This window comes from Callionymus lyra, chromosome 9 (assembly GCF_982586985.1).
Source record: "Callionymus lyra chromosome 9, fCalLyr1.hap1.1, whole genome shotgun sequence".
In the NCBI taxonomy this organism is placed as follows: domain Eukaryota; kingdom Metazoa; phylum Chordata; class Actinopteri; order Syngnathiformes; family Callionymidae; genus Callionymus; species Callionymus lyra.
Window position 1 is genome coordinate 15,642,661 of NC_141826.1, and position 25,100 is coordinate 15,667,760.

The 25,100-nt window shown below is 38.5% G+C and overlaps 1 protein-coding gene across 2 annotated transcripts in view; it reads left to right on the plus strand.

The window, feature by feature from the left end:
• The window catches only part of pde6a (phosphodiesterase 6A, cGMP-specific, rod, alpha), a 49,954-nt gene that overhangs the window by 22,109 nt on the left and 2,745 nt on the right, over window positions 1–25,100 (plus strand). The window contains exons 3-20 of one of the 2 annotated variants that reach the window (XM_087798510.1): window positions 2,318–2,470; window positions 3,125–3,214; window positions 3,301–3,441; window positions 6,484–6,558; window positions 6,708–6,772; window positions 7,109–7,175; window positions 8,887–8,934; window positions 10,937–11,086; window positions 11,826–11,969; window positions 13,062–13,127; window positions 13,191–13,337; window positions 14,907–15,014; window positions 15,797–15,906; window positions 17,153–17,240; window positions 17,307–17,407; window positions 18,161–18,268; window positions 18,334–18,397; window positions 23,324–23,398. In XM_087798510.1, the coding sequence (XP_087654636.1) occupies window positions 2,318–2,470; window positions 3,125–3,214; window positions 3,301–3,441; window positions 6,484–6,558; window positions 6,708–6,772; window positions 7,109–7,175; window positions 8,887–8,934; window positions 10,937–11,086; window positions 11,826–11,969; window positions 13,062–13,127; window positions 13,191–13,337; window positions 14,907–15,014; window positions 15,797–15,906; window positions 17,153–17,240; window positions 17,307–17,407; window positions 18,161–18,268; window positions 18,334–18,397; window positions 23,324–23,398 (1,800 nt within the window). Of the gene's footprint in view, window positions 1–2,317; window positions 2,471–3,124; window positions 3,215–3,300; window positions 3,442–6,483; window positions 6,559–6,707; window positions 6,773–7,108; window positions 7,176–8,886; window positions 8,935–10,936; window positions 11,087–11,825; window positions 11,970–13,061; window positions 13,338–14,906; window positions 15,015–15,796; window positions 15,907–17,152; window positions 17,241–17,306; window positions 17,408–18,160; window positions 18,269–18,333; window positions 18,398–23,323; window positions 23,399–25,100 lie in introns of both variants that reach the window. The other variant, XM_087798509.1, reaches the window with a different exon arrangement.

The following is a 25,100-nucleotide window of genomic DNA, read 5'->3' on the forward strand; positions in this document are numbered from 1 at the left end:
ACTGTGACCAGGCAGTAAATGAGGATTGTGGTGCAAGGGATGGTCAGAGGTGCTAATGATGCGAAGATGACAACGCGAGGATCAAGTGACGTCTTTGGTTTGGAGACATAATTATTAACTAGGAAGAAGCAGGGATGCTCACAAATAGTTCAACTATGATTCATATTGCATTTCTATTGAAGTAAACTCTTAGTTCAGATTTCCTTTCCTGTGTTAATCTGAGCTCTCAAATTGATCATTTCCACTCCTATATGAGTAACTCTATAAGAACTGATTCAGATGGGACATGTGAGGAAGTCTCATCCTGGTGTGTTTGGAAGGTCGAGGTTTGATCCGGACACTGGAGACTCCAAAGCCCAAACTACACTCCCGCTAACGTCATCGGGCGGTCTTGGATTAAATTTCTCCACCGGGGAGTTTTGGTACGCCGCGGTCTTTCCACCTCATGCCTCGGTAGCTCATTTGGTTGTTCACATTACACTAACTTATCTTGAATTCTAATCTTAGCTGAGTATTATATTATTTCCACGTACCTCCCGAGAACAATGTTCAACCTTCTATTTCTGTGGTTCTTCAGCGCAGGTCTGTTGCCAAGGCTGGGGATTTAGATTTCAGATTTTTGATTCGGTACGTGGAAGGATTAATAACAGTGGCATCAGCAGAAATATGTTCCCAGCTACCATGTTTTCTGAGTGCACACGCTCATTAAGAAGTAGAGGATACAGAGTGGTGGAATATTTTTAAAGTGCACAGAAGAAGATGTCGTAAAACATGAAGGCTAAAACATATGAAGGCTAAAACATGATGTCAAGTGGCGGGGATTATAGTTTTTGTAAACGTGAACGTAGAAAAAGATGTTAAAGGGTAAAGAAAAAAAGGTAAAAGAGTAAAAGTGCTTGAAAACGTTTCTGTAAAAAGTTGGAGAAAAAAAAGTTTGATGCAGAAATCAACTTTTCCTAAAAGATAGACCTAGAAAAAATATATGAAAAAAAAAACTCCCAAAGAAATCGATGTACTCTGACTGAGAGAAGGCATAATGGATCCATTAAAAAGCTGTATGTAAAAGATGGAAGAAAAAAAAACAGTAATCAATTCACTTTGAAAAAAAGTATTGCGATCATTTAAAAAAAGCAGTTGACGACCAAAAAGATGTGCATAGGAATTTATAACTGTACTTGAAACGGAAAATTACCAACCTGCTATACCTGAACACAAAAAAAAAGTGTTAACGTGAAAGATAAACATGGAAAAAAAACTCCACACCCAAAATACCACTAAGAAATAAGGAGAAAAAAATGTTAATTCAAACTTAACCTTAAAAATGTAACTGGGGAAAAAAGATTGACGTAGAAATAATAAAAAAAAGACTTTTCGTGAAATATAGACCAAGAAAAAACATCCAATTTCAAAACATAAAATAGATTAACGAACTATACGTACAAGTTGAACAAAGAAAAGAATAATAGATCCAACTGTACGTAAAAGCTGAGCAGAAAAAAGTGTACAGTATTTACTCTACATACAAGTTAATGGATAGAAGGCGTAATAGAGTCTTAGAAAAAGCTTGGCGCAGGAAAAAAAGAGTTAACTGTATGTAAAAGATTGATCAGGAAATACATCAACAATTTACTCTGAAGAAAGTAGTTTATTACCTGAAAAAAGTAAAATACAAATATGGGGAATAAAAGATTTCAAGTCAAACGTAAAAAAGTACATTCACAGTAATATCAATCAAAGAAAAAGGAAACTGTGGCAAAGGTGTTTGATTGGATGGAAAAACCCTGACAAAATCATAAAAGACCATTGGGAGGAAGAAAAAAAATAGTTCACTCTAACAAAAAAGTAGATACATTTGAGAATCTTCTACAAAATGGGTCAAAAGGACATTTAAAATAATTCTGTCCAGGTGATGATTTGATCATGGATCTGTCCTCACACTGCATCAAAACTGTGATTCATTTCCTTTTATTTCAACAGAGATGTAAGACCTTGCGCTGCATTCTTAGAGCTTTTTATCCGAACCACACCATTTCCACCAGCCGAGCTCCCCGGCGAGGCACTCTCTGTTCCTCGCTCTGTTCCAACCTAACAAGTAATGAGCCACTCTTCTTCTATTTCACCCCTGGAGGGACACAATTGATGACCCCTGCTGTACAGGAGGAGCAGCGGTGCGGGGCAGAGGTAGACTCCCGAGCTCGTGGTTAATGGAAAACCTTTGCTGGCAGCTCATTTGTTCATCACCGTCCGGATGTTTTGAGAGGTCTGGTGGGCAAAGAAAACCTCACTCGCGTTGGCTGTCTCTCTCTTCTCTCGTCAGAGTCCTCATTACAGCGCCTTCGTGGATGAGCTGACCGACTACAAGACCAAGTGCGTCCTGGCCGTGCCCATCATGAACGGTAAAGACATGGTGGCGGTGCTGATGGCGGTCAACAAGCTGGACGGGCCGCACTTCACGGCCAAGGATGAGGAGGTAATTCCATACGTAGCGATCTTCGTCAAAGAAAATAGAGCTGAGCCAGAAGACAAAAGATCTCCTTTGACTCGGTCTTTAACGAGAGACTGAGTTCATGATCTTGTCAGGATTCCTCCCCGGATGACCCACTAGTGAGGTGGACGACCATGATGACATCTTTTTGATTTATGTATCTATCTGGGTCTCTTAACTAAATGTAGACGCCCCCTGACCAACATACGAAGGTTTTTTTTACAATGGATAGCCATCCAAAAATAAGCGCCTTTAAGTGGCTTTCCCTTAGTTTTAGAAGGAGCTGTTCTATCTTGAGAATCTCCCTGACGACTGAGCTCCTCGCCTTATCGCTCAGAGAAAGACTCCTGAAACCCTGCTAAGTAAAATACTTTTTGGAAGATTGTATCTGCGATCTTGTTCTTTCGGAGATAAGGATCATACATGGGTCGTTAAATAATGGCTTTGCCCTTTGGCTCAGCTCTTTCTTCAACATACTGATAGTTTGTTTTATAGTTTCTGTTTGACCTCACTTGGGCCACATGAATAAAGTGATAAATAAAGTGAAAGTTCTGAATTCATGGCTGTATTAGGTGTTGGAAATCTACACTGTACAGTTACTCCACACCTACATAAGGGCAAGTATTTTGTTTCCCCCAGACCCTGAATAAGTACCTGAACTTCGGCAACCTCATCCTGAGAGTCTTCCATCTGAGCTATCTGCACAACTGTGAGACCAGGAGAGGCCAGGTGACCTGATCCAGATCCCATTTTTACAGCCTTTACAGTGAGTACCTTTGCGCTTTATTCACTCGGGCTTTTGTCTTTCGTCGAAGGTGCTTCTGTGGTCGGCCAGCAAAGTCTTCGAGGAGCTGACGGACATCGAGAGACAGTTCCACAAGGCCTTGTACACCGTCAGAGCTTTCCTCAACTGCGACCGCTACTCTGTGGGACTGCTGGACATGACCAAGACTAAGGTGGGGGAACACGTAAAATCGGAGCATGAAATATTGTACAGACTTGTTGTAGTCTTTATCACAGCATTACAATTTCTAGTCGGCAAGTTCGTTATCGGGTTGATTTATTATTTCGTTAGAGTTGAGGTTATAAATTTCCTGACGTTGATCACTGCGCATTTGATAGCAAAGTAGGTTATTTAACCTAGCGTTATCTGAGGGTCAATGTGACCCGATATGCATATAAGTAAGTAAGTAAGTCATTTATATTTATAGAGCGCTTTTTTAGACTAGGGTCACAAAGTAAGTAAGTAAGTAAATAATATTTATTTATATAGCGCTTTTCGAGACCAGGGTCACAAAGCGCTTAAACAATCAAAACAATACTTCTTAAAGGAGTTAGTAGACTCCATCAAGCGCAAAGAGAGAGGAAGATCGTTCCAAAGCTTAGGAGCAACAGCCTGAAAAGATTTCTCTCCTCTGGTGCTGAACCATGTGCGTGGAACCATAAGTAGATTCTGATCCACAGACCTCAGAGCCCGAGCTGGGGTGTAAGGCTGGATCAGATCAGTGATCTAACGAGGAGCCTGACCATTCAACAATCAAAAAAAAAAAAAAAGTATATATATATATACACTAAAATAATTCAAGATAACACCGAGAAAAACACAGGCAGTGGTTGTTCACCTTAAACAAAAGGCAACATGAGAGATACCACAAACACATTTGTTTCCGGTCACATTGACCCTGAGGTTACACAAGGGTTCAGAGTGGGTCTGCTCTATCTTACGTTTCCTTCTTAGTAAAACATATTTTCAAGCTAATAGCGACTCTGTTGAACACATCCGTCTTTCATAGCATTCTTAAGAGCGCTCCTAAGAAGATCGTAGTACATAAGAGCTTCTTAAGCAATCTCGGAAACCGAGCCATTGACTTCATAGTCTTAGCTGTGTTGCCAACGAACTTTAGCTCAGAGTCACATCTAAGACATTATACAAACAAAACGGATGATAACTCCTTTTCTTATTTATTACTTTTATTCCGAAACGAAAAAAAGGAACGATGACATTTTCAAACATGAAAAAAAGAAAGCAATAGTCACCCAGTGGTTCTGGAATGATCTCCCGACAGATCGTAGTTTAGAAACCAAACAGACAATCCAATCAATTTTGCCAAACCTTAGCCTCGGGTAGGATGGATTAACATAAAATCTTAATGTTAATTGATGAGTAAAATGGTTAATTTCCTCAAATGATTTTCAGTAATCCAAAAAAACCACTTGATCTTCATTATCCTTTTTGTCTTTGTGTTCACTCCTCGTTCCTGAGAGAAAAAGTTATTTTCAGAAAGTCCTCTGGGCGTCACATCATTTGCACACATTTCCCTCTGTTTGATGTCAATGCATTTTCACTTTCATCTTCCGAGTCGATGAGTCGGACCCTTGATCTCCACGGCATCATCTCCATTTATGCCGCACAACCGCACTTTCTGTCATTAATACATCTCGTTGGCCTCGTCTGTGGCGTAATTACACGCAGCTGCTGGGCGGCGGCCAACACCTGCTATCACGACACAAACACATGTTGTCTGCCGCGCGCAGATGGTTGCCGGGTAACAATGCCGCGGTGTTGGTATGAATCCCCTCGGAGTTCTTTTTCTAATGCAACAAACAAACTTGTGGCTCTGCAGGAAATCTTTCTCCGTCCTGAGGGGTTCGCTTTTGCATTTTTAGGAAACGTACACAGGAAGTGAAAAATGTCAAATGATCCCCAAAGATCATCGCAGCGTTCTGCCAAAATTAACATTCTCACTTGACAAATTGTTTTTCATGGGCAAATATGCATCATGCTTCATTTTTCAAGAGGTTTTCAGCTCTTGATTATTTTTGAATTTGTAGTTACCAGAGTGAGCGGAAGTTGACAGATCTGGACTTTGCATGGCAGTGAAGTAACTGAACAACTTCCACAAACAACCAAAAAAACAGTATATTCATTTAAAATCAATTTAATAGAGATTTCATCCCAGAATAAGCCAAATATATGTTTATTAAGCATGTCTATCATGATGGTAAATATTGATTGAGGGTGTTTAATATCCAGAAATGCATCTACATGATCAGCATTTTCAAACTATGTACAATGATTTTCCACAAATATTATTTAAAAGTATTATTGATGAAAAAATATATTTATATTAACATTTATGCAAGATGGATCATTGTGTTGTTCCTTTCATTGTAATCAGGTTTTAAATAAACAAATCCTTTACACAAACAGAATAATAAAAACAAAAGGACGGTTTAAATCAATAGGATGAATGTGTTTTGAATAAAGTATTCAGTTTACACTTAAATTGCTAATAAATATAATAACGTTGGATGGAAATTTAAAGAGTCTCTTGTGAGTCAGTTTTTCCTATTAATCCCTAGTGCAGGGGTGGGCAATCAAAATTCTACAAGGGCCACATTAAATTCTGTGAATGTTGTTAGGGACCGTCAAGCAAAAAGAAAGACGAAAAAAATCCCTTAAAAAAAGGACATTATACTGTATCATATATTTTTACATTATTATAATATATTTTTTTAATGATTCTTTTAATTTATAAATTATTTATTTTTGGTTTAGAATAGCAAACCGTTTTATTACGTTCTGGTTTATTGTCACTATTATTTTCACAGACTGGAATTTTGGTAAAGAACAACAACAATAAAAAAGCATGAACTGCAACAACCAAACGTTGGGCCAATATATAGATATTTTTTTTTACTCTACTTATTTTTTGAGTAAACTTGACCGAAGAAGTCTTTTTTAACATGTCAAGAGTAACATGCTAATATGACTTTAGAGAAAATTAATACGAGGAAATCTCTTTTTTTATTCCAGACAGTAATAATCAATACAAAATAAATTAAATTGTTTATTTTCTCTCTTGTGCGAACCGGTATTAAATTCCATAGGTACAGGTAACGGTTGGGGACCGCTGTCCTTTTCTGTTTGATTTTCACCTGCTAAATAAGTATTTCATAAAACTTCTTCTAACTCTGCACATTTCCATGTTTTCCAGGAGTTCTTTGACCTTTGGCCGGTTCAAATGGGAGAAGTTCCACCGTACGATGGACCCAAAACACCTGATGGCAGAGTGAGTTCATGGATAAGATGAGAAATGAAAGGGGAGGGGGGGGAATTGTAATAAACCAGAGCGGTTCATAGAGAGGACAGGAAGATGGTCACATATGTTCCAAAGATAAAAGTTAATATTTAATGAATCGTTCATGTGTGTATTTCCAGGAAATCATCTTCTACAAGCTCATCGACTACATCCTACACGGGAAAGAGGACATCAAAGTCATTCCGTGAGTCTGGTTCAACTGTTTAATAACGCCGCGATATCATCTCTTCCTAGAAACTGCATCGCTCATGTGATTAATTTCGGGCCCGTCGCTGACGATGACTTCACTTTCGATGACAATCTCATGTTGTCTGCTCCTCCAGTAAACATTAATTACCACTGTCCAAACATTTCTCTGGACGTGGGGAGAGAGTGACGGCGTGATTGGGGTTTTGGTGATGATAAACATTGTCAAACTCGTTTGAACACTTGGCAGGATAAAAGCCACGTTATTATCTTGTTCTCAGGACATCAAAATAAAAATGACGGTTCCACCGCTGACGGTTCTTTCATTTCACAGAACCCCTCCGGCGGATCACTGGGCTCTGATCAGCGGGCTGCCGACGTATGTGGCGGAGACAGGACTGGTCAGTGTCTCGTTTTTTCTGTGTCAAAATGATGATTGGACATGAAGTTAGTGTTGAAACAGCTTAGTTAACGTGAGATTGCTAACCAGGACAAGGTCCTCTTCAAAAGCTGAATCGACACAAAAAAAGGGGTATTTATCCTTTTTTTAGGGCCTACAATTTTTAATTCAGGATCTTTAGGTAATTATAAAACTACAATATATATTTTAGAATTGTTTTGATTTTCAGTTTGTTTTATTATTATTTTTTTTTAGCTTTCTTTAAGCTTCTTTTAAAAAACATTGTTTGATTATATTACATTCTTGAATTTGATTGGGTTTTTTTTTTTATAACTTACATTTCTTTTATCTGCACTTTGACACAATACATGTTGGTGATTTTGGTAATTAAATGGTTTTTTTTAACGTTTTAATGATCAGGATGTCATAGTTTCTTCGTAAATACTTTTATTTATTTCAATTTTATGATTTTACATCAAACATTGGGGGGTTTACCTTGTTTGCTGCCTCTTACACATTTAAACATTTTGAATGCAATTAAACTTATTAAATTTTTGTTTTAAAAATGACAGTTTATTTATTATTAATTTTGGTGAAGAAAACTGAACTGTATTAATGGTGAAAGTACATTTCCTTTTTCTAATTACCTTTTCTTTTTTTTTTTAAATACAATTTTAAGTTTAGTATAATTGAATAATAAAAATGATACTCAGGTTTATTGTTTATACATAGATTTTTTGTTTTGTTTATTTTTATTTTATTTATTATGCATGGATGAGATAGGTAACCTTCCGCCTAGTGCCTTAATTTAGTAATTATGAGTAAAAATGTTTATTTCTCACATTTATTTATGCCCATTTGTACATAATTTCTTCCTATATTTATTTCCAAACTGCGTCACTGCTGCTGATATTTATAGCTGAGTTTAGAAAAACTTAAATAATTAAATAACCGCTTTACAATGAACAAATAGTTTATTTATCGACAAATACTTACTTTTTTAGACTCAATTTGAAGTAAAACATGTTTCTTAATGGTTGTTCTATTTGAAGTAGAAATGTTTTACCATAAAAAAACAATTTCATGATTTTATCCCAAAGTTTCCGCTGTATTTTAAGATTCCATCTAAAAAGCAGATTTATATATGAATCAGCATTTTTCTCTTGAATCTGCAGCAGTATCCAGATTCCAGCCTAAGAAGTGTTAAGTGAAAAAACTCTGCGATCAGATGAGCAGAACACCATTAGACCTTATTACACAGTTGTCAGAGAGCACGTCGGCGTGGAAATGAGATGCACTCAAGCACTCGCCGCCGTGATGTATAATTGTACTTCTCTGGAGTCTTTATAATTAATCACGGAGCCCGAAAGAAAAAGTCTGCCTCGTCCATGTATCCATCCATCCCCTCCTGTCCTCCTCTTGTCCCGGCCTTTCATCGCCCGTCATTTTTCAGCCCCACATCATCTCTCCTGCTGCCATTTTTCCTTCCTCTCCCGCCTCCTTTCGGAAGGTGAAAACTTCATTTCTGCTCTCAACTGCCGTCATAAATTGTGAGGGAAAAGTCAGGGCGGATTGACAGTAATGGTTCGTGATACGACACCCGCGGTTTTAAAGGGATTTAGTGTCGGGGAGGCTGGAAGTTACACCTTTACTCTGCATGTTTCCTTGTATTTATTGTAGATTGTTGAGAATTATTTCTGTTTGTTCTACAGATCTGCAACATCATGAACGCGGCCCAGGATGAATTCTTCGCCTTCCAGGTCAGCTGGTTTCAACTTCTCTCAGCAGCCTGTGATCGATTCACTCATTCATTTATCGGTTATCCATGACATGAGGAGATCTTCTTGTGGTGAAGACCTTTCTCATACCACAGATCAATAAATAAATAATTCAATAAATCAAAATATATCGGCAACTAAATAAATGAAGTAGAACGGCAATAATCCGTTAAAAAAATACTCAGGGAATCCAGCATTGGGCCTTTGGCCTTTGCCAAAAAATTGCACAAAAAAAACACCAAGAAGGGACAAAAAGACCCGGAAAATACAGCTGCCGAAAAAAAAGAGTTCTTATGTTACGTTTAGCTTCATTTAGCTTCTCCTTATGTTCTCATGTCACAAGGTTGTTGAGTCAGAAGTTCAGTTCCGACCCAAAGTACTTAAGAATTCTTGTATTTCTGTCTCCGCTAATGACCTAATTCTCTGTTGAATAATACAAGTGTTCCGCCGGAGCCTGTTCGCTCCACGTTGTTAGCTTGTCCTTGCTAATGCTGTTAAAATGCTTTTTCATGTATGTTCTATAAGAGACATCACCATGCTTTTATTACAGGGCAGTGAGACGGGAATTTATTCATGAGTCTCTCGGAGGTGAAGAGAATGTGTGCAGATAATGTTGTACAGCGCTTACATAATGAGAATATGAGATCCAGCAGCTCGCGTATTGTCCTGAGTGAATGTAGTCAAACGTCTCTTCATCACATGCTCTCTTTATTTCAAATTGGTTTCCAGAGAGCCGTGCAGATTCCATTATGCTCGTCTTTATTGTAGCCGTTTCCTGATTGGTGGAGACTGACGCTGCGCCCACATCGATCCCGCTGGCTGCGGACGGTAAACCGTAGCTCAGGAACTGATGCCTGTTTGGCATGAATTCGGAGATGAGATTTATATCCCGACGACTGTATCTCTTCATCTGGGATTCCAAAATGAGAACATGATGTCCGGATACGAATGGACTGTAACGTTATGACTACCTGTGAAAGTTTCCCTCCCAGGTCCAGTTTCTTCTAGTTGTTTATGAACTTTTTATTTGTGTCCGAGTCACATATTTGGGTTCACTCGCTTGCTTAAGCAAGATTGGTAAATACATTTACGAAGGGGCCACTAAAACTATGTTTTTTGGGAACAACCCCCCCAAAAAAAAGAAGGGAAAACAGTTTAAATATGAATATGTAAAAATCTTTTTTTAAACTAGCTAAAAATGTATTTATCAATTCATCTTATTTAACTGTATGTATATATCATGTTATTATATTCTATTGCCAGGTGGTTGAAGAAAAATTCTCCTTAAAATGATGGTTCACCAAAAATGTTCTACTCTCAATGATGTCGACTCGGGGGTTGAGATTAATTGAGTAATCTGTGTCTTTTTGGACTAAAAGGCAGAGATGTATTTCCAAATGACGATCCTGACCTGTGCTCTTTTTGATTCTGCCAAAAAAGACAAATAAAAGTTTGTCTTTCCACATTCCACCATGTTGCTTAATTATTATTTGTTTGACGTACATTTTATAGTAGTGCCCTCGAGCAAAGTGTCACTGTTTACCTTTTTTCTTTTCTTTGGCCGTTTCCCCCTTGACCTGACTTTTATCATTGATTGTTTGAATAAGGCAGGGTATCGATCGATAATTTTTAATATCGGTACTGATACTGATACCTTCACTTAGATTACGACTCCTAGCCGATCCTTTTTTGAAAATACCAATTTTAACAAGCTTGATGTGTTTAAGTTGAAAATAATACAGAAAGGAAATACGAGAACAACTTGTACTTTCGAGAGGTACTTTCGACTATTTTTTACAGACGTCAGGATTCCTGTTTTATTCCAGCATTATTCTCTCGGCTGATCATCATCGATCCTGCTACACTTTCCATGTGTAACAGTGGTCCTGCAGAGTGATCTTTGCTTCGTTCGCAGAGCCATGTATGATAAGTTTGGACCACGACTGACCATTTCCTCTAAGCTTTTCTGTTTGTGTGTCTGCAGAAAGAACCCCTGGACGACTCCGGCTGGACCATTAAGAACGTCCTGTCCATGCCAATCGTCAACAAGAAAGAGGAGATCGTGGGCGTGGCCACTTTCTATAACAGGAAAGACGGGAAACCCTTTGATGAAATGGATGAAACACTGATGGAGGTGTGTGTGTGTTTGTGTGTGTCAACAATGAGTCATTGGTTTAAAAATACCCTCGGCCATTGAGAGCATCTGCATTATTTATCATCAGGCCTGGAGGCTCTCTGCTGAAGTTACCACCTCGCTGCTCCACTCTGCCTTCAAGCCCACGACTTTCATTTCACGTTTTAGTTTGTTTGGGTGACCCTGGAGATGAAACAATTAACTTTAATATTCAGTTAAAGTCGTATTCATTTAGGAAAAATACCAAAGGCGCCTCCACAACCAGACGAAAGTCATCTTAGCAGGCTGTAGTAGAGGCGGTGCTACTTTGAGTCTCTGTTGGACGGCTGAGCAACAAGATAAAGTCAATATCAGAACTGCAGCAATTGGGATTTTTCTTGAAAGCTGGTGATCATAAAGGAGAGTAGAAATCCTTCTGTCAATGGAGAGCTTTGACTTGTTGCTCTGCTCCTTCCCTCTGCTTTTCTTTTCGTGAACAAGATACTTGAACTCCACTTGGAACAAGATTTCTTTTCCAAATCCAATTCCATCCTGAGATTCATGATTATTTACATTGAAAAGCTGATCCTCTTCCTCACATCATCATCTATATATCCATCCATACAAAACCTGATAAATTAACATTTAGCTCCTTCATGTTTTTACCTCAATACACTCAATAACACATCTGAAAGCACAATGTTTGTATGGTAAAGGAGTTTCTATTTATTGAAATCCTTGTCTCTCTCCCATCCACCAGTCTCTGACGCAGTTCCTAGGCTGGTCGGTACTGAACACCGACACCTACGATAAGATGAACAAGCTGGAGAACCGGAAGGACATTTTCCAGGACATGGTGTTGTATCACGTGAAGTGTCGCAAGGATGAAATTCAGAACGTACTGGTTTGTAAATCCAAATATCACTTCTTTATTAAACTGGATGATGTGCTTTATGGCTGTAGAGAACCTTGTTTGATACAAGAAACATAAGGAGGTACTTTCTTGAAGAAACATGACAGAGAAACATGTTAGGGAAGAAGGCTGCGGAAAACGTGCTGAAGAATCATACCATCAAAGCCTGCCGGAAAAACATGCCATAAAAATATACGAGAGAAATATTAAACATAAAAATGTCAGTAAAATGTGTTAGGAATACATGCCATAGAAATATGCCACTGAAACAAGTCAGTAAAGTAGCCTCGGGTGACATGCTGTAAAAACATGGCACAGAAAAAAAGTCGGTAAAATGTTCAGGGTTAAGATGCTGTAGAAATATGCCACAGAAACATGTTGATTAAATGTGCCAGAAAACATGCCACAGTAATATTCCACAGAAAAATGTCAGTTAAAAGAAATATGCCACTGAAACAAACTGGAGAAACATGCCGTAGAAAAATGCCAGGGAAATTTGCAGAACAAACACAAATGTGAAACATGCAATAGACGCAATTCAACATACCGAGGAAACATTCTAGGGAAGTATCCCAGGGAAGAATTCCGGAGAAATGTGCCATAGAAAAATGCCATCGAGAAACATGGTTAGGGAGGATGGATGATCTGGACGTGTGAAGAGACAGTTTGGAATAATATGCTGTAAGAAGAAGAAGAAGAAGAAGAAGATAATTAAATGAGATCTGTGGCTCAAAGGTGAAGGTGTGAAAGGCGGTTAGGGTAGAGGAGTAGCTCAACAGAAAGCTGAGAGTCGTTCATGACATGACCATTCACCCACTGGCCAAATGAATCACTCCCAGAGACAAGTCATTCATCAAGACTCGTTCACCACAAACACATTTTCAGCCAACATCTGCCACAAACTAGTCTGATCCGGTTTGGTTGACGGGCAGAATATCGTTTACAAGGTGAGATAAGCTGTCAGATTCGGGACAAGGTAATCCGTCAGTGAGGCGATTGATGGTAAAGATAATGGAAGCAGACGACCTCAGTTGACCCTCAAATCTGAATTGATGTTGGCGTGATATCTACTGTATGTTCCAGAACACCAGAGAGCGGTGGGGGAAGGAGCCGGACGAGTGCGAGGAGGAGGAGCTCCAGGAGATTCTGGTAGGTGACGGGCGAACGATGACGGCGCCTTCACGACTCATAGGAACCGCGTCTCTTCCACAGGCCGAAGTTCTACCAAACTCCAAAAAGTCTGAGATCCTGGAGTTCCACTTCTGTGATTTTGAGCACAGCGAGCTGGACCTGGTGAAATGTGGCATCAAGATGTACTATGAGCTCAAAGTTGTGGACAAGTTCCACATCCCCAGAGAGGTGAGTGATTGTGTGTGTGTGTGTGTGTGTGTGTGTGTGTGTGTGGGTCTATATTTGACTACAACCCGTCCACGCCAACTCTGGCGGGCCTGACACGCTGTGACACCCACGTCTGAATCATGAGAGCTGTTGTCCAGAATCAATGTCAACTTTCCACATTTTTCTATCGTCCACGGTCGACTCGCGTGTCAAACTCGGAACAAAATAATTGGCCCACTTTAACTGATGCTTTGACAAAAATAAAAAAATAAAAACTGTGGACCTGGACCAGCGTCTCTGAAGCGAGGCATTAATAGTCCACGATTGCTCAAGCGTTCTATCCCCCGAAGAGAGACGTCACTGCGAGGGTTTTCGTGATGGAGGTGCAGCGAGCGCTCGGATGCAGGATCTGCTTAATGATGATGAAGAAGCTTCAGTTTCCTCTTCAAAGTTCTTTAAAGTTTTTGCCCAAACTGTCTTCTCTTTGTGTTGAGTGTAGAAGTTTGGTAGGATTCATGTTCGACCAAGAGAAGAGCTGCTAAAAAAAATACATGTGTGTGTTTAAAATAATGATTTTAATTGGTGTCAATTTGTATTTTTGTGTATGCATGAATGTGTGTTTTATTTTTGTTTCCTTTAAATCCTGTTCTGTCAACCATGTGTTGTTTTTTGTTTAGTGTTTTTTGATCTTAGACTCATCATTGTGTTGTTACAGTGTATTTGTTGGTTAGTTTGTGTTTCACAAACAGAAGGTTCATTATTTGTAGTTTTCGTAATGTGTGGTACAAAAAAAAAGTGAGCTAAGATTGTGAATTTGTATCGTTATCTTACTTATTTCTGTTTGTATGTCTTTTTTGTTAATCAATATTGTTGTTTTTTCATTCTCATTTTCATTCTGTATTTTGTAAGTCACCGACTGGTCTTTTGTGCGTGTCATGTGTGTATGCATGCTCTTTGTGTTTGTTTTGGCGCTTGTGTATGCATGAGCGTTTATTTTTTCCTTCAATCCTTTTTAGAGTGGATGTTGTCAGTGTGTATTGTCAGTGTGTATCTTTTGTATGCTGTGTGTGTTTCTTTATTACTGTTAATACTTCTTCTTTGTGTATTTTCCGAACAAGCTTTTTTGTGTTTCTGTTGTTGTTTGTGAGTCAGCCACTTTAATTTATGTCTGCCATGTTTGAGGCATGCTATGAGTGTGTATTTTTTTGTGTGCCTTTTTCATTTCTTTTTATTAATACTTTTAAACTTTATTTGGATGTTAGGTGTGAAGGTGTTTTTGTGTGTGTTTTCAGGCTATACAGTTTTAATGGTCCAATGTTGTTGTATATTGTGTAGCGTCTTATCTTTGTGAGTTTGTTTATCTTGTGTCTTTGAAAGGTCTTTCTTTTCTTATTGTATTGTCTTGTCTTTTTGCATTTCCTCGTGCATGTTTGGTGTATTTGCGGTTTAGTGTGTGTTTGTGTTTATTGTGTGTTGGTTTTTTACGTGTCTATGCGTTTGTGTACATGTCTATGTACTTAGTGTGTGTGTTTTTTCAGGTCTATTTCCCATTTTGTCTTAAAAGTTTCTGTGCCCGTGTGTGTGTTCCAGGCTCTGGTGAGGTTCATGTACTCGCTGAGTAAAGGCTACAGGAAGATCACGTACCACAACTGGAGACATGGATTCAACGTTGGTCAGACCATGTTCACTCTGCTCATGGTACGACTTCACTCTCGCGCGTCGACATCATGCATTCATGAGCGCCCTTTGGAAACAAGGCTGTATTAAAGCACCACGCTCCGCTCGGCTGTGATTAATTTCGGTTACCTCTTTTACAAAAAAAAAAAAAAGAAATTGCTGACACATCATTGTGCATCATCCATCGACCTCGCCGACCTGACAGGCACTAATTGTTTGAAAGTGCTGCGAAGTTTAAAATGCCGCCGTGAGAAGGAAGTCAATTCCGAACTTTAATGCGCTTCCACTTACACGACGTCGAGGAGGAAACACATTTATTCAGGATTAAACATCGTTGGAGGACGTCAGGACATGGTTTAGTCAGGATGAATATGTTTGAGCTGCATTTTTTACACGTCCATTAAAAACACATTTAGGATCGTTTTCTCTCTCCTGAAACTAACTCTCCGTTTATGCTAAATCAGCACAAGTTGTAGCTACATAGACGAGCATTCAAAACAAATCTACTTTTTGTGATTATGTGTGTCGGGATTCAATACAGGAAGTGGTTAGGACTCTTCAAAATTAAACGCACTAAAGATTCATTTCAACAGAAAGTTGTGCTTTGTGGATCATCTGGAACATTAGGACGTTTTAGAGATTCCAAGTGGACATGAGTCGCTCATATTGTTGGCCGGGTTTAACTATTTCAACACAGCACCGCTAACACTTTACAAAAGACAAAGTTTCTGCTACAAAAAAAAAGTATTTTGGGTCTTCGTCTACTCGCCGTGTGTCGACATTGAGTCGTGTTTGTACCTCAGACAGGCGACCTGAAAAGGTACTACACAGACCTGGAGTGCATGGCGATGGTGACAGCTGGCTTCTGTCACGACATTGACCACAGGGGGACCAACAACCTGTACCAGATGAAGTGAGTCACTCGGAGCCCCGGAGAGATGCGCGTTTAATCAGGTGTTACATTTTCCTTCTGGCCTCCTCCAGGTTAGTGAGAAATTGAAACCCCAAATGTTTGAATCCCGAGTCGAGATCCGCTCTCTCAGGTGGAAACATGACACCATGGGTCGTTTGGAAATAGATATTTTAACCTAGTCAGCATTTTATGTGTGTTGTTTGCGTGGCTGGTGTGTGCGTCTGTCATTTCTTTGTTTCTGGATCATTTACTTTGTTTTTGTTTGGTATTGTAAAATAAACCTTTATTGTGTATAAACACACATTTTTGTGTGTTCTTCATGTGTGTTTGCACCCCCTCGACAACTTGTGGTTTTTGGATTGTGTGTTTATATAGTTTTCATTTGTATAACATGTACTAGTCATGACTTTTTTTGTGTGCATATATTGGTGTGTGCATCTTTTTGTGGTTGTAGGTCTCTGAAGAGTCTCTCTTTGTGGGTTTGCTTATTGATTATTTGTGTGTTTGTGGCTGAGAGGTCTTTAAAGGGAGTGTGTTTGAATTATTTTGTGTTTGTCTTTTTATTAATTAACATGAATATTTGTCTCGGCTCTGTATGTGTTTCTCAATGTATTTTAGCGCTATTGCCTTTTTCCCTTTCCCGTTTTTTTGTTTTTATTTGTTGCGTGTTTATACGCTTGTTTGACTCGTCTTGTCATTATTCCTGTTATTTAATGTTCTTTTCTATTACTTTATGCGTTTCATTTTTTGCTTTTGTTTAGATTTTTTTTGTTTGTGTGTTTTTCAAGGCAATTTGTAAGTGTGTGTGTCTGTGTGTGTTCTCATTAATTGTAATCAAGATAATTCCTTTTAAAAATGCTAATTCTATCAATTAAATACATTCAATTTTGTAGATGTGTTGATGTTAGGGCCCAACAGGGGGCACTATGTAGGCTGTGATTCAAGAACGAAGTGAATCTCAGATTTCTACCAAAATAAATATCTGTAAAGGAGTTTTACTTTCAATAATATTTATCTCTAATATCACATTGCAGTCGAGGTGAGGGTCATCACTCACTCTGCGCTGACCTTTGTCATGCAGGTGAAGGTGTAGCGGCAACAATAATGAGCTGGTATTGACCAGATGAAGCTCTCAGGCTGCGCTGAACTGCTGATGGATGAGCTAATAGCAGAAACTCATCCAGCTTAATATGCGTGACGTATCGTCACAGAACATCCCAGCTTCATCCGTGCTTCTTGGTTCCAGGTCTGGTAATCCTCTGGCCAAGCTGCACGGCTCCTCCATCTTGGAAAGGCACCACCTGGAGTTCGGCAAGACTCTTCTGCGGGATGAGGTATGCTTTTTTGTCTTTTGAAAGATACTCTGTCTCTGAGAGCGTTTATGTCTCTTTGTTTCCCAGGCGCTGAATATTTACCAGAACCTGAACCGCCGGCAGCACGACCTCGTGATCCACCTGATGGACATCGCTATCATCGCGACCGACCTCGCGCTCTACTTCAAGTCAGTATGACGAATGTACATTGGTCCCTTGCCAACATCGCGGGTTCACCTTCCACGGTCTCGCTGCTTCACAGAATTTACTTATTTTATACACAGTACTTGTCTTTGTCCTCACAGTTAGAAACGGATGATTTATTGTAACGGCAGATAAACTTCAACACAAGTACAGCACTTAGTGGGAGGCACACATTTACCGCAACCTCCTTTGTTTTAGTGCCAACAAAACAGAGAACTCCCATGATGCCTTTCTTCACAGGCATCTATTTTGTTCGCTTAAATCCTGAATCTTATTTGTTGCTTTGTCAAAAGTGATCAATGGCTATGATTGGTTAGCTGGGCGGCAAAGAATAATGGAAGATTGTCTGGTTACTGTTACTAGGACAGGGGTTGTTGGTCGAGATGTAATGTTCAGATAATTATGTTAATTTCTGTACCTTTAACCCTTTTGTTATCTCCGGGTCAAGGTGACCCCAAGGGCCCGTAAACAAATGTGCGCGTAGTGTCCCTTGTGCTATCTCTGGGTCGAGGTCAATGACCTCCCTGGCTTCCAAAAATACATATTCAGTGGTGGAGGTCGTTCACCTTGACCCAGGGTTAATAATGGACAACTTGGTCTACAAGTCGCTTTCAGAGCCGGTGTCTTTTTCATTGCTATGTTGCCTCCCTCTAACAACACACAATGTTAATTTCCCGAGAATTTCAACACAAAAATACACACACTGAAGCATCACAAACATGTTTTTGTGCGTGCAGGAAGAGAACAATGTTCCAGAAGATCGTGGATCAATCAAAGACCTACGAGAACTGGAACGACTGGACTAAGTACATGATGTTGGAGACCACTCGCAAAGAGATCGTCATGTAGGTGCCGCCACACTTTCAAGATTATAGTCGCTCACGTAATCAAGGTGTCGTTCGTGTTGCAGGGCCATGATGATGACCGCCTGTGATCTGTCGGCCATCGCCAAACCCTGGGAGATCCAAAGCAAGGTACCCCTGTGATCTAGTCGCCACCCTTTCCTATCCCTCACGCAGCTGTTGGCCCTTGATAAAACACATACTTGAACACAACTCTCCTCTCTGAGAAGGGCACAGATGATAAAATAAAAAGGGAGTGACATTTTGTCAGCCTTGCCATTTCTCTCAGAAGCGTTCGGCAGTGATTCCTGAAGGGCTCATGCATCAAAGGCAACCTGCTGCTTTTCATTCCCCTCATCACCGCCTGGCAGCCGCAGCATCTTATTTCTCCAAAGTATAAAATACACATCTCTATCCATTCAACAGGCGCCGCCCGAGTGTCGGCAATAGGCTGTGGATGTATGTTTCCTTCCTCGTAATGTGTCCCTCAGCCTCTCGCACAGATTGTCATTTATATATGGAGGCTCGTCCGGCTCCATATTTGTTGCAGGAACATCATCGGTGGTAGTTTTATTAACACTTCCAGTAATGATTCCTATTACAGACTGTGTTTTTTGTCACGCCACAATTACCTACTTCAGCACATCGATGTGGGATCGAAATATCCATGTTTTTCTTTAGGTATACGTCTGCTCTCACTAATGTATTTCTCAAGTTATAAAAGAGGACTTGATGAATGGAAAACGTTGATGTTTATTTAAAGTAATAGTTCAGCCAAATTTCTAATTTTACTCATTTTATACTTGCCCTCATATCGACTAACGGTTGGGATTATTTTCAGATTATTGGTTCCTTTTTTGAGTTAAAGGCAGACTAGAGCTCAGTGGTCTTTGTCTTTATATTCGTCCAAAAAGACCCCTTAAAACAGCCAAAAACCTTGTCTGTAACATCCCTCTGTTATTGAAGCCTCAACATTAAAATTGTTCCAAATAAAGTAAAAGTAAATAAATCTGTTTATTGACAATTGAACTTGAAAGCTGTGAGTCACTTTAGCGATTCTCTAAGAGGGACTTGGAAATTCACCTCTCCTGTCATGTTGTTCGCTGGTCAGAAAAAAAAGTTCCTTAATCTCTCTGCGATTAATCTAAACATAAAATCAAGTTTTCTATGTGTCATTTTAAAATGAAGGTCACAGTGACTTTATAATCTCGAGCAGGATAAACAACGGACCTGTAATAATGAGAGATTTGCATTTCACCTTTGATTATTCCTTCTAAAGCCTTGCACGGACAATCGATCAATCTCTTGCATCAACAATCGTTCATCGTGACAAAAGATTGTTTCAAACTTGGACCAAGGACACATGGGTTCGACGCCCTCTTCTTAAAGTGTCACCATTTCTAAGCAGGCCGTGTGATGGAAGACCTGAGGCATCATTTGGAACTTTCTTTCCTGAACCTGCTAATTTAGGTCTATTCTCGGTGACAACGGGGATCTTCTGTCACAGCGCAGATGTATAACCGAGGCTCACTTTGCTGCCAGAAACCTCTCAGCCGACGAGCGCGGCGGCTCGTTAATATTGTGGAGTTAATGAACCCCAAACAGCTTGTAATCCGCTCTGAAATAGATGCTCTTAAATCCAACCGAGACGGTTAGACAGACGTTTTTTCACGACTCGACTGCACAACACAAAGCATCCCGATTTAGTTTAGGTTTGACGTCAACTTTGTCTGCACTTGATGAGTCAGCAGGGTAGTCAGAGTCTCTCTATGGTAGCTTCAGCACTTGTGTGGTTAAGAGGAGAGTGAAAATGGAGAACATAATTCTGTAAATGACAGGTCCAGCTGAATCCTCCACAGGAAAGACCTTATCTTTGCTCCTTTTTTTGATGGTCTATAAACCACATTGTTTTGATGTTCAAATATCATCTCATGGTTCTCAATAGTAAATGTAGTCGACGAAAGTGGCCAAGCTCAACAAGACTGACAAGATGTGTTGTTGATCTCGAGATCACTTATTCATGGTCTTGGGTCTCGACCTTTTTTGTCTTGGTTTGTCTCAGGTTCTCTGTTTTGCAGAGTCCTGGGCCATGATAGTAATCTTGAAGAAAAATGGATCAAAGTGGACTCTAATATGGTGATAATGATCTTCACCTTCAATTATGTTATTGTGTCTTAATCTTAGACTTTTCTCGGTCGAGACCAGTCGTCCCCCATTTGTACCAGTCCGTGAGGTATTTCTTACCGGGCAGCACTGAATATAATAGCTATTGTATTATTGATTATTGATGTCTTAAATGTGTTTTGTTTTGACAAAAATAGTATTTTCTCCAAAGTGAAATTAGCTTGTGACTCTTGTTATGTCAAGACGCTTGTTTCAGTTCTTTTTTTTTTTATTGTATCTGTAAACTACTGAAAATTAGTCAAATACAAACTATTTTTTACTGTTTATATAATGCCGACATAACACTGATTCCATGGTGCAATAAACAACCCCTGGTCTAGATCACCCTGTGGTCTCGTTCGGTCTCGGGTGGGGCAGTCTTGCCTAAAAGTCTAGTGACAACGACTACAAAGATATTTAGGCTCCAGGTTCCCGCTAATTCAACAATCCTTTACAAATTCAAACAATTTCCGGTCCTGATTAACCTAATTAAAATAAGAATATACAAAGCATTTAGAGAAGTTTTAAATAAAAAAAAGGGCAACTTGGCTCAGATGTTAGAGTGCTTGTGGCCTAAGAAGTTCTGGGTTTAATCTCGACACTGGATGAGACTGTGTCCCTGAGCAAGACAATTATTCCCTGTGTCGCAGCTTACTCACACCAGTTGTGGGTTACATTTTTTAAAAAAGGGCAAAAATCCTTGCAAATAAGATAAAACGTGAATGCAGATAAGCCTATGTTACGCCATAAGAAAAGTCCTTGGCCCTTAAATTCCGATGCACCTCTTCATCTTTCAGGACAATTTTGATGAAGTTAGTCGTTGTGTAGTTAAATATCTATCCCATACATGTACAAGACGGTTATTTAAACATCATAGATTTGTATCGATATTTTTCACAAATTAATGAGCATCCTTTTTTGTTTCTGTATATGGTTGGAAAAAAAAAAAGAACGTTGTTGGGAAGGGTTATAAGCACACAAACTATATTGATTTATAATTTATTATCCATCACTGGTTTGACTTTCTAAAATTAGATTAGGATATAAACGTGCCCTTTAAAGATGGAAAAACAAGGGATTGTGAGAGCTGTAAAATGACAAAATCCTTAACTGAAAGCTGCAAACTTAAGTTATGTGGCTGATCATTTATGTACATTTACTGCAAAAGTTAAGGCTGACCACGGTTCAGCAGTTGTAGGAACTTTAGTAAAACGTCTGCAAAATGAGGCCTGGTCTAAAGTCTGTGTTGTCAATCACAGTCTTTAATCTTCCACCATGTCTTCAGCATTCAATGAAATGTCGTCATGAACCCTAAAGACTGGGTTTATTTATAGATCCAGAAGTCAGTGAGATGTATTTCACCGTCAAACAATGATTGAAGACGATCAGATTTTACGATTTTTCTGCACACAATTCATCCAAAAATACAACAGAAAAACATGATTGAGAGTCGACGCCTTCAGCTGCCTGATGCCTTCATAGACCCACGGAATAAATCTCGGAAATTCGTTCCCTAAAATTGGCCTGATGACTAAGCCGAATCTAAAAGGAACTTCCCTCGCTGAACGCTGGAGTCACTTATTATTCATCGCGTCTCGCGCTGCTCCATTTAAGGCTTGCACGGACTGACAATGCGTCGACACACAGCTGGAATCGGGGAAGGAGAATGTGGTTAATAACTTAAAGGGAATCATTGCTGTTGATGTTTTGACGGATCGTTCCAGGGTGACATACTTCTGTGAAGAGAATTCCATCCTCCCTGGTGTAGCTAACGACCTGAGAAAGGTGGGATCCATGTGTCACATGCAGATCTAGTGCAGATGTCGAGTAGCAAACGGATTGTTTTTCAAGATTAATAGTTTATAAACTTAAGAGAATAAAAGTAAATAAACTGAAGATCCAATGAACGGTGTCACAGTAAAGGTTGAGAAACACAAACGGAACCAAGAAGCAGAAACCTGAAACGTATTCACTCGCTCTTCTGTACTCTTTCTTCTTCTCCTCTCATCCTAACCTAATTTTTCCTCATATATCACCATATGTTGGGGTTTAAGAAGAGAAAAAAAAATCGATAGTTAAATATTGTAATTTATTTTTCAAGATACCATATCGATCTTCAACAGCTTTGTATCGATAAGTATATATTTAATAAGCAGTTCTACATAGTTCTGTTATGGTTTACATTTCAATGAAGTGTTTAAAATGAATTTAATTTATTTAATTCCTCGCCAATGGAACAATGAAATGCCATGAGATTCAGGCAATGACTGAGGATGAGAGGATACAATTTGGTTTCAAAACAAATGAAAGCAGTTACGACTTCGACAAGAGTCATGTTGTCTTTTAAATTCTGTAACACCAGAGTCAAGTACTCGACAATACTACAAATATATCCTTGTACCTACAGTATCTCATCGTGTATCGTATTATTGCCTCTGTATCCTACGTCATACGTTTTGTGTTGCCAGATTCATTGCCAATACACAGCCCTTTTCATCAGTCAACATCATGGTTTAACAGAGCATCTGACCAGGGCTACTCAAATAAGGCTGGAAGGGATTTGGAGCGTAAAATATATATAAACGCTCAAGACATTCCCTTGTGCTTTTTGTGTCACGATGTGCAGGCAGGATTCACTCAAACAGTTCCACCAGTTTTAACTTCCATAACCATGTGAAAACCCTGTTGACAGTTAAAACAGAAAGTACAGTCTGTAAAAATAAAAATAATCAATGTTAGTCAAAAAAGTGTTAGCCAAGAATAAACCTCCAATTATGACCGTCATCAATATTGCTTTTACGTCAGCAACTTTGCTTCGGTAAACTTAGTTCATAGCACCCACATGAAAATTGCATGCGCTGCTGATCAACTTTTAATCCGACCTGCATTTTTCAGGTGGCGCTGTCAGTCGCTGCCGAGTTCTGGGAGCAGGGAGACCTGGAGAGGACGGTTCTGGAGCAGCAGCCCATTGTAAGTGCACGGAGGCAGAGCTCAGAAGCCATGAAAGATGGATGATGGGTAGATGGGAGGTCAGGGCTGGATGGAGAGACGGATGAGTCAGACCTTCTCCTGTCCCTCCAGATAAAAGAAAGACAAAATGTTCTGGTCTTTTCCAGAATAGCTTTTTGTAAATGTAAAAATTTCAAGGACCATTTCGAGTTTTTTTTTTTTTTTAAAGGTCACGGCATAGTGGTTTACAAGGTCATTGAAGTGTATAATATTTTTAAACAACACATCTTTTCTTCTATCAGATATCGGTGTAATCAGAATATTTACTGGTTGAATAAACATTTTTAAATGTTGAATTTTATATTGAAACTTATTTATTTATGAAATAATTTAATTAAAGCTGAAATGATGAATTTGTTTGATTCTATTTAATAATGTGTATATTTGAAATGGTTCAAAAGGGAATATATTTAATTATTATTCATATAAATTAAGTTGAATTTATATAATTCATAATTCATTTAAATTAAATTCGATATTATGTTATACTTACATTTTTATATTGAGTTCAAAAGGCTAAACATTAAAGAAAAAAATATATTTTTAAATATTAACCTTTTTTTATTTATTTTTTAAAAACGATAACGAATTCAAGCATTCAATATTGAAATTATTAAATATATGAATTTACCAAAAAATAATGAATGCAAAAAACAACATTTCAATGAAAAACTTTAGTTCAACATTGTAAATCTTATTTTCAAGATATTCTGAGGGCACTGATATACTTATAAAAAGGTTTAAGATATATAAAGACTAGTCTTGACTTTTTTGAAAAACTTTTCAATAGAAATCAGTATTAAAAGGTCGTTTTTTTTCATTATTTTTACATCGAAAAGTTCCATTTTTTGGTTTTGATAATTCTATAAAAAAAAAAGAAAATGTGAAAAAAAAAAAAAAATTATACGTAGATTTTGATATTCTAATATATAAATAAAAAATATATATATTCTAAACTCAATCATTTTTAATTTGAAGCTTGTTGAATTACATATTGTGTAGTTGCACTTTTATACTAACATTTTTATATTTAATTTTAAAGGCAATTAATTGAAGATATATATACTATATATAGATTTCTTTTGTATATCAATATTAAACTCAATATCAAATAATTGACTTTGAAAATAAATATTTTTGTTAAATTAAAAAATATATATTTTCAACCTTAAAATGGAAAATTATCAGATTTTATAAATAAAAAAAAACGATAATTGAATTCCTTAAAAAACATTTCAATTTAAAATATTAAGTTAAAGGTGTAAATGTTTAATTCTGATGGCACTGATGATGTTTCATGGTTTAACATGTTTAAAGACTAGTCTCGACTTTTATTAGTCCCTGAAGAATCTTCTTCGACTGAAGAATTACCTTTCGCTCTCCCCTCCAAAATCTTCCCATCGTCTTCCCGGTCTCGGCTTCTTTCGAGCTGTGATAAGATGAGAGAAGAAGAGGATTTTGTTGCCACGAGAATGAAAAGAATTGCCTCTGAAAAGGGATATGATGGAGGAGAGGGAAGGACGAGACAGTTTTAGCTGGCAGGGTGGAGAGCATTATGTGAAGCACTGATACAGAAAGAACGGTCAGTGTGATCCAGAGGCAGCTGGACACTCGCTCCCCGAGCTCCTGGTCTCCCGTCCTTCAGACGAACCTCAAACGCTGA